This window comes from Salmo trutta, chromosome 2, assembly GCF_901001165.1.
Source record: "Salmo trutta chromosome 2, fSalTru1.1, whole genome shotgun sequence".
Taxonomy (NCBI): Eukaryota; Metazoa; Chordata; class Actinopteri; order Salmoniformes; family Salmonidae; genus Salmo; species Salmo trutta.
In genome coordinates this window covers 49,472,269-49,482,562 of record NC_042958.1, presented here as the reverse complement: position 1 = coordinate 49,482,562, position 10,294 = coordinate 49,472,269, and the positions used below count along the sequence as shown (strand labels likewise).

The window sequence follows — 10,294 nt, the reverse complement described above, 5'->3', positions numbered from 1 at the left end:
TGTGTATATGTGTGTGTTTGTATGTATATGTGTGTGTTTGTATGTATATGTGTGTGTTTGTGTGTACATGTGTGTTTGTGTATATGTGTGTGTTTGTATATGTGAGTGTGTGTATATGTGTGTGTGTTATGTGTGTATTTACCCGCATGTATGTGAGTATGTTTGTGTGTGTAAAGCGAGTGATGTAGTATATGTTTTGCTTAAACCACACCAATACAGTCACCGTTGTCTATTCTCTTTGTTCTGTGTTTCCGTCGGTTATGGTAAGTAGGACTGGCTGTTGCCGCCAGGCACTCTACTAGTTATTTATTTCCTGTATGATGATGATGCGTTTCCTCTTCCTCTCCTTTTGTGAGATGGGTTTAATTACATCCTGTGTTGTGTTTTTGTGTATACCCGTAACAATATTTCCTTTGGATGTAGAAAAAACAGGACTGCATTCCAGATAGATGTTTCCATAGGAACATATGTAGGATCAGTTTATCTTCCCTCAATCCTAACCTGAACCCCCAGTGCATTGTGGGTCAGGGACGGCAGGTAGCCTAGTGGTTAGAGCGTTCCCGAGCGTTCTCGAATCCCCGAGCTGACAAGGTAAAAATCTGTTGTTCTGAGCAAGGCAGTTTACCCACTGTTCCCCGGGCACCAAAGACGTGGATGTCGATTTAAGGCAGCCCCCCGCAGCTCTCTGATCCAGAAGGGTTGGGTTAAATGCGGAAGACACATTTCAGTTGAAGGCATTCAATTGTACTACTGACTAGGTATCCCCTTTCCCAGTGTGCCTGACGACTGGGAGTTCTCGAATGGTATAGACAAACTGGTAGGTCTTTGTACGCACAGACACACAGACACTGCCATGTCAAATGGTGTTAGAGTTTAACAGGTTAACTGGGCTGTATTCTGCTGAATTATTAGCTCTAATAGCTGTCACAGTGTGTGTCTTTACTGAATCAGGTGCACGTTAATCTGTGTTTGTAAATGGTTGTTTACCCTCCATATTGATTGGGCTCACATCATTAGTTTCAGTTCAACCTCTAACCAGATTCAGAAGACTCAGGTAGAGGCAGGCCACTGTGCACAGACGTCAATTCAATGTCTATTCCACTTGGGTTCAACTTAATTTCATTGAAATGACGTGGAAATGTTGATTCAACCAGTTAGGGTTGGGTGTGGTCTATAATGTCTAATACATCAAGCTGTCTTCGTGTTGTGATACTGTGTGACTTATTCTAAATAAGTCTCTCTTTCTCTCTCAATTCAGTTAAATTCAAAGTGGCTTTATTGGCATGGGAAACTGGTTTACATTGCCAGTCTCTCTCTCTCTCTCTCTCTCTCTCTCTCTCACTCACTCTATTCTTTATCAAAAGGAATCCGAGCAATTCATTATTAAACACTCAATCTGTGTATGTTATCATTTGCATATTCTAACATCTGTATATATTTATATTGTATGTATATTTAGTGTATAATGTTCAAACAGCTATATATGATTCAACCAGCTGTATATGACTCAAACAGCTGTATATGATTCAACCAGCTGTATATGATTCATCCAGCTATATATGATTCAACCTGCTATATATGATTCAACCTGAGCTGTATATGATTCAAGCAGCTCTCCAATGTATTCCTTAACTCCTGTGTCTCCACGTGGTTTGAGCGAGCCTCCATGCTAGTGATCCTGTTGAACTGTGTCACCCTGGGGATGTTCCAACCCTGTGAGGACCACGACTGTGAGTCAGAACGATGCAAGATCCTGGAGGTACGTTCTTCATCTCTCCTTTTATCTATATATCTCTCTCTCTCTCTCTCTCTCTCTCTCTCTCTCTCTCTCTCTCTCTCTCTCTCTCTCTCTCTCTCTCTCTCTCTCTCTCTCTCTCTCTCTCTCTCTCTCTCTCTCTCTCTCTCTCTCTCTCTCTCTCTCTCTCTCTCTCTCTCTCTCTCTCTCCCCCCATATCTCCAAATGTGGTCCCCTTTATAATGTTTTGCTCAACATGTTTTTACTCTAATGTTTTAACTGGTCTGTCTGGAAACAGACAAGAGTCAAGATATTTTCTTCACTGGTTCTGTATGAATCAGAAAAGAGCTCTATTCCTGAGTATTCCTGTCTCTGGTGTAGGAGTGGGAGAAAGGTGGGCTCACTCAAGGATAAGAGATCCGATTTAATTCACTGATATTCTCTTAGCTTTGTACTACAGATGAATGTACAGCCTAGAGGTTAAACACAACCACCTGTTACACTCTCTCTCCTTGCTCTCCCTCGCTCTCTTTGTCCATCTCTCTTTCATCCTCCCCGATCCTTCCCTCTCTCTCTCGTTCTCTCACCCTCTCTGATATCAGACAGTGAGCAACATGTTATCACTCCCTTCACTGAGAGCCAATGTAGTTCCCTCCCTTCATGGCCTCCTGAGCCAAGTCTACTGTGTGTGAGTGTGTGTTTGTGTCCTTGTGTGTGTCTTTGTGTGTGTCCGTGCACGTGTGCGTGAAAATCCTGCCTGTGTCTGTGTGTGCGTGCGTATGTGTTTGTGTGTGCGTGCGTGCGTGTGTGTGTGCGTGCGTGTGTGTGTAAACTCATCAGTAATGCTGCATGAACTTAAAGAGAACACTAATGACCTGACTGAGCTTTTACAGATCAACATATTGAACTGCTACTCTGAGGTGTCAACATGTCCATTAGATTGGCTGGCTACTCGCCTCACACTGCTGTTGGGCACACCTCCATCTAGGAGCTTTCCCAGAGTGTTAAAGGGATACAGCTTTTCTCTGCAATACATCTAGACTGGTTAGTTCTGTCGCAAATTCCCCTTTAATTAATAATTAAGAGTTAGGGAAAAACATATTTTTTATACATGGTTGAAATAAAAAGTGTGTGTCTGCGTTATTGAAACCAAAATAGTGTGTGTGTGTGTGTGTGTGTGTGTGTGTGTGTGTGTGTCTGGATGAAACAACGTAGATAACAACATTCCACCGGAATATTCTCCTTATTAAAATAGAGCAACCATGTATGCTAATTCTGTCTGTCAGAACTCTGAATTAGATTATCGCAGGGTCAAATACTGTCAGCTAGCGTCTGTAGCTAGACACACACACACACACACACACACATACACACACACGGGGGTGGACTGGCCATCTGGCATTTCGGGCAAATGCCTAATGGGCTGGTTAATTTTTAGCATAGTGGGCCAGTCTAAATAGTTGTTTTTGTTGCACAAAATTATAATTATCTGGCGAATACTTGGGGCATCAGGGCCAAAATGTGGCCGTGTGAAGGCCTCAAGGAAAAAGGACCTTTATTTTAGAAATTACAGATTTCTAGTCCCAGTCCACCCCTGCAAAAACACCGAGGCAGGTATATCGCTCCAAGTCAAACCTGAGAGGAGGAATAACACAACACTATTACATAATCTTCCTGGGACAATAGACCAATAAATAGAAAATGTAGACTTGTATGCACGTACGCACGCACACACACACACACACACACACACACACACACACACACACACACACACACACACACACACACACACACACACACACACACACACACACACACACACACACACACACACACACACATATCGAAGACCTTGATTTGCATCTCTTTCATCTACCAGACATCTGAGTGTGTGTGAGTGTGTGTGTGTGTGAGTGTGTGTGTGTGTGTGTGTGTGTGTGTGTGTGTGTGTGTGTCTCCTCCCATCTCCTCCTGGTACATGAAGCCAAGATAGAGGCTTTCTTATGCTCCTTGCCTGGGGGAACTAAAACACTCACAATCATACGCACTCTGTAGTTCCCAGAATCCTGTCCTCTGCTGCAGTAACATCCAATCAGAAAAAATGTCAGAACACATTCTACCTCCGGCAGCATGTTCACTGTACAGTATCTCTCTCTGGGTGCATATCTGTGTGAGTGGACTTGTATAGGCAGTGGTGTGTTTGTGTGTGTGTGTGTGTGTGTGTGTGTGTTTGTGTGTGTCAGTCCTCTCTCTGTTTTATTGAATGTTATTTTAATACTGCACCAAAGGCAGCATGGTTGGAGGGAAAATAGAGAGATGAGTAGAGAGAAACAGTAGAGAGAGAGAGTAGAGAGAGAGAGTAGAGAGAGGGAGTAGAGAGATAGTAGAGAGAAACAGTAGAGAGAGAGAGTAGAGAGAGAGAGTAGAGAGAGGGAGTAGAGAGATAGTAGAGAGAGAAGACAGAGTAGAGAGAGGGAGTAGAGAGAGAGAGTAGAGAGAGAGTAGAGAGACGGAGTAGAGAGACGGAGTAGAGAGACGGAGTAGAGAGAGTAGATAGAGGGAGTATAGAGATGGAGTTGAGAGAGAGTAGAGAGAGAGAGAGTAGATAGGGAGTAGAGAGGGAGTAGAGCGAGAGAGTATAGAGAGAGGGAGTAGAGAGAGAGAGTAGATAGGGAGTAGAGAGGGAGTAGAGAGAGAGAGTAGAGAGAGAGGGAGTAGATAGAGAGTAGAGATAGAGAGTAGAGAGAGAGAGTAGAGAGACGGAGTAAAGAGAGTAGATAGAGGGAGTATAGAGATGGAGTTGAGAGAGAGTAGAGAGAGAGAGAGTAGATAGGGAGTAGAGAGGGAGTAGAGCGAGAGAGTATAGAGAGAGGGAGTAGAGAGAGAGAGTAGATAGGGAGTAGAGAGGGAGTAGAGAGAGAGAGTAGAGAGAGAAGGAGTAGATAGAGAGTAGAGATAGAGAGTAGAGAGAGAGAGTAGAGAGACGGAGTAAAGAGAGTAGATAGAGGGAGTATAGAGATGGAGTTGAGAGAGAGTAGATAGATGGAGTTGAGAGAGAGTAGAGAGAGGGAGTAGATAGAGAGTAGAGAGAGAGTAGATAGAGGGAGTATAGAGATGGAGTTGAGAGAGAGTAGATAGATGGAGTTGAGAGAGAGTAGAGAGAGGGAGTAGATAGAGAGTAGAGAGAGAGTAGATAGATGGAGTTGAGAGAGTAGAGAGAGGGAGTAGAGAGAGAGGGAGTAGAGAAAGAGAGAGTGGAGAGAGAGAGTAGAGAGAGGGAGTAGAGAGAGAGAGTAGAGAGAGAGAGTAGGGATAGGAAGTAGGGAGAGAGTAGAGAGAGAGAGAGCTACAGGCATGCTTAACGTAAACTCCTCGTTTATTTCTCTGTTGTTTTTTTAAACACTCAGATCTAAAAAGATTTCAAGACCAGAAGTGATGAACAACAAATGTATTCAATCAGAATAGGTAAAAGCGTTGTGTTTTAAATGAAGAAGTATTGGCTCTCGCTAGCTAGCTACACAACAAAAACCTAGCCAGCAGGCTACCAAGCTAGCCAGAAAAATGTTGCTAGACAAACAAAACTGGTTGCCATGGAAATGGTGCAGCAGCAGAACAGAGTAGCAGCAGCAGTAGCAGAGCCCACAGGCACCATGTCCCCACTCCCCCTCAGCGCTGAATCCATTCTCTACCCTCCAGAGGCCCAAAATGACACAACGATGAAAGCTTTTAAACAGAACCATCTAAAGGAGACGCCAGAAACCCTTTTTGAAGACCTCTACAAAAACGGTGATGTGAGTAATCTCATCTTTCTCACTGACCAGCCAAATGCATGGCGCTCAGCAGTGTGCTCTCACTATCCAGAGGGAATCTGTAATGGGTGGAAGCTGAAAGTCAAAGAGACAGATGACCCTGACAGCACCTTGATAACAATCAACCTCTACAAGACTGGGACTGTCATGGTGCAAGGTAACATTAGGCTGTTTGAAACAGACTTTCAGACCATTAAGGAGAGAGCAGAGAGAGAGGACACCACCAGTGACATGCCCTCCCACAAGACAAACTCCACCAGCACCACCCTCACCTACTCTCCCCACCCAAAAAGGCACATCCAGCACCTCTCTTCCCATCATAGTGGAGGACACGCCCCAGGAGGAGAGCGACCCCCTCAGTGCAGAGCAGGCTCAGGCCCTCCTCACCACCATGGCTGCCATGAGGGAAGAGTTCACCAAACTGGGGGGGAGGTTGTCCTGCTGAGGGAAAGCGTGAGCAAACAGTAACCAGACATCCACACCTTAGAATAGCTCCTAACCAAGGTGAGGAAAGAGCAGGACAGCAGACTCAAGAGAGAGCTGGCTAATCTAACAAAGGAGGTGAGAGAGCTCCAAAAAGACAGGCAGAGCAGTAATAACGATCTGACCTCACTAAGAGAGGAGCTGCAGGACAGAAAGAGAACAGAGGACAGGCTGCAGGAGAGAAAGAGAACAGAGGACAGACTGCAGGAGAGAAAGAGAACAGAGGACAGACTGCAGGAGAGAAAGAGAACAGAGGACAGGCTGCAGGAGAGAAAGAGAACAGAGGACAGGCTGCAGGAGAGAAAGAGAACAGAGGACAGGCTGCAGGAGAGAAAGAGAACAGAGGACAGGCTGCAGGAGAGAAAGAGAACAGAGGACAGGCTGCAGGAGAGAAAGAGAACAGAGGACAGGCTGCAGGAGAGAAAGAGAACAGAGGACAGGCTGCAGGAGAGAAAGAGAACAGAGGACAGGCTGCAGGAGAGAAAGAGAACAGAGGACAGACTGCAGGAAAGAAAGAGAACAGAGGACAGGCTACAGGAGAGAAAGAGAACAGAGGACAGGCTGCAGCAGCAGCTAGATCACTACTCTGTGACCTGCCCTCACACAGCAGAGGAGCCCAGCTCAACCAGCCAGACCTCCCCAGCCCTGCCCTCACACAGCAGAGGAGCCCACCTCAACCAGCCAGACCCTCCCAGCCCTGCCCTCACACAGCAGAGGAGCCCACCTCAACCAGCCAGGCCTCCCAGCCCTGCCCTCACACAGCAGAGGAGCCTACCTCAACCAGCCAGACCTCCCCAGCCCTGCCCTCACACAGCAGAGGAGCCCAGCTCAACCAGCCAGACCTCCCCAGCCCTGCCCTCACACAGCAGAGGAGCCCAGCTCAACCAGCCAGGCCTCCCCAGCCCTGCCCTCACACAGCAGAGGAGCCTACCTCAACCAGCCAGGCCTCCCCAGCCCTGCCCTCACACAGCAGAGGAGCCCACCTCAACCAGCCAGGCCTCCCCAGCCCTGCCCTCACACAGCAGAGGAGCCCAGCTCAACCAGCCAGACCTCCCCAGCCCTGCGTGCTGCACGCCTCCCCCCCAGCCCACAGAAAAGCCTCCCACTGACAGCGGCACCGGCACAGACCAGCCACACCCCCTCCAGCCCCCCCTCTGCCCCATCCAGTCCAGAAGAAACACTGGCTGACATCGTCCTGTTGATGGACTCAAATGGAAAGTTTGTTCAGGAGAATACACTTTTCCCTCGACACAAAAGGAGAACGGTGTGGTGCCCAACAACGCAGAGTGCCATGGAGCTGCTTGATAAGGCCCAGCTCGGGTCACCAAGCCACATAATCATACACACCGGAAGCAACGACCTGCGTGCTCAGCAGGAGAGGGTGGTGACTTCACTACGGGGAGTGATTGAGAAGGCCTCCGCAATCTTCCCCAACTCAAGGATCATGGTGTCAACCCTTCTACAGAGGAAGTACTTCCATCCTGCCACAATACAAAGAATAAACGCTAGCCTCTCCCTGGACTGTGCACTGCGACCTGGCCCACCACCCCACCCTCGATCTGGACTGTCTCTATGACCATGTTCACCTGTACAAGAGACAACACCCCGGACCAGCACCCTGGACCCCCCAGCCAAGGCCTCAGCACCACCAACCTCAATGCCCACCACTGCCAGCGCATCACAGACCACCCCAGCCCAGCTTCAGACCCACCCAGACAAGGCCTACCACTCCCCTCCCCCACACCGCAGACCCACACCTGGAGGAGCCACAGCCCGGCAGACAGAGCTACTCACAGTCTGTGAGGAGTAACTGGCCCAGCCCCAACCAACAAAATTAGTGACTTTAAACACATGCTGAGTCTACCATGCTCACATGTGATTGGCCATTAAACACATGCTGAGTCTACCATGCTCACATGTGATAGGTCGAGGATCACGGTAAGATGAGCACAAGAACTCCACCCTCCTCACACTACATCCACCCAAGTGGCATGACACAAATGCTACCTTAAATGATAAACAAATCACATATGCATTACGTTAATTGAAAAATCTTATTTTAATAGTTATTGTTGGATTGTGAGTGTTTATCTCATTTTGAAGGAAAATAAAAAACAGTTATGAAATATTTTTACATTGCATGTTGGAATTTACAAGGTTCAAAGTTCTCTGCTTTTGGGCTAAAGAGCAGAAATCCATACTTCCTGAAATAAATTGATGATGTTGATATTGTAGTAATACAGGAAACATGTTGCAGAAGTGATGTTTCCACTGGCTGTCCACCAGGTTATTGGGAGATAATCCTACCATCCACCAAATTAAAAGGAATCACACAGGGCAGAGATTCAGCGGGAATGCTAATATGGTATAAATCTGAAATAACGTATTCAATCGAATTGATCAAAACAGGTTAATTCTTTATCTGGTTAAAAATCAACAAGGAGGCTTTATCTTAACAGATAAAAATGTATTCCTCTGTGCCACATGCATTCCCCCCTCAGAGTCACCCTACTTCAATGAAGAGAGTTTCTCCATTCTAGAGGGGGAGATGATTCACTTTCAGGCCCAAGGCAACGAACTGGTCTGTGGAGACCTGAATGGTAGAACAACAGAAGAACTAGACGGTATTAACAGTCATGGGGACAAACACCTACCAGGAAGCAACAACCTTTCCCTCCTCACATACTCACCCAGAAACAACTATGACAATGTGAAAAACTAAAAGGGAGTACAGCTCCTAGAGCTCTGTGGAACACTGGGTCTGTACATAGTCAATGGTAGGCTGAGAGGGGACTCTTTTCGTAGGAACACCTACAGCTCATCCCTTGGCAGCAGTACTGTAGACTACTTCATCACCGACCTAAACCCAGAGTCTCTCAGAGCCTTCACAGTCAGCCCACTAACACCTCTCTCAGACCACAGTAAAATCACAGTGTATCTGAGAAGAGCGGAACCCAACCATGAAGCCTCACGGCCCAATAAATGACATGGTACTAAACAGGTCTATAGATGTAGTGCAAACAGTACAGACATCTACCAAAAATCAATTAATAGCCAAAAAATACTTTTTAGCCTTAACATTCTCCTACAGCAATAAAGGTGTACATTTGGCCCTTTGAAACATAAACTTTATATTTGACAAATTGGCTCATCTAAAGAAACATAATAATAAACCAAAAAATGGTTTGATAATGATTGCAAAAATCGAAGAAAGTAATTGAGAAATATATCTCATCAAAAACAGAGACCCAGACAACAAAAATATATGCCTTCAATATGGGGAAACACTGAAGCAATACAAAACACACCCTAAGAACAAAAAAGGAACAGCACATTAGAAATCAGCTGGATGGAATTGAGGAATCCATAGAATCAAACCACTTCTGGGAGAATTGGAATAAATTAAACAAACCTCATCAGGAGGAATTGGCTCTCCAAAATTGGGATATGTGGAGAAATCACTTTGCAAACCTCTACAGCAATATAACAAAGAGGCCAGATCAAAAGGGTATACAAGAACAATTACAAATCCTTGAATCAGCAGTCAAAGACTATCAGAATCCTGTGGATACCTCACTTATTGGACACCTATGCACTCTCCAACCCAAAAAGGCCTGTGGTGCAGATGATATTTTTAAGTAAATGATGAAATATACACACCACAAATTCAGATTTGCTATACTCAAACTCTTCAACATTTTCCTCACTGCAGGTATTTCCCCTGATATTTGGAACCAAAGATTGAGCACACCAATCTATAAAGATGGAGACAAATTTGACCCATATACACTACCGGTCAGAAGCTTTAAAGCATCTACTCATTCAAGGGTTTTTCTTTATGTTTTACTATTTCTACAATGTAGAATAATAGTGAAGACATCGTATCTATAAAATAACACATACAGTATGGAATCATGTAGTAACCAAAAAACTGTTAAACAAATCAAAATATATTTAATATTTGAGATTCTTCAAATAGCCACCCTTTGCCTTGATGACAGCTTTGCACATTCTTGGCATTCTCTCAACCAGCTTCACCTGGAATGCTTTTCCAACCGTCTTGAAGTACTTGTTGGCTGATTTTCTTTCATTCTGTGGTCCGACTCATCCCAAACCATCTCAATTGGGTTGAGGTCAGGGGATTGTAGAGACCAGGTCATCTGATGTAGCACTCCATCACTTTCCTTCTTGGTAAAATAGCCCTTACACAGCCTGGAGGTGTGTGGACTTCAGTAAACAGCAGAGGGAGCACCCCCCCATCCAC

At 45.7% G+C, this 10,294-nt stretch overlaps 1 protein-coding gene across 1 annotated transcript in view; it reads left to right on the top strand.

Moving 5' to 3' along the window:
• The first annotated feature begins 1,666 nt into the window (after positions 1-1,666).
• Positions 1,667-10,294, top strand: part of LOC115163176 (voltage-dependent T-type calcium channel subunit alpha-1G-like) — a 214,295-nt gene continuing 205,667 nt past the window's right edge. Inside the window, exon 1 of the mRNA XM_029714847.1 lies at positions 1,667-1,759. Coding sequence (XP_029570707.1) covers positions 1,667-1,759 — 93 coding nt within the window. The remainder of the gene's footprint in view (positions 1,760-10,294) is intronic.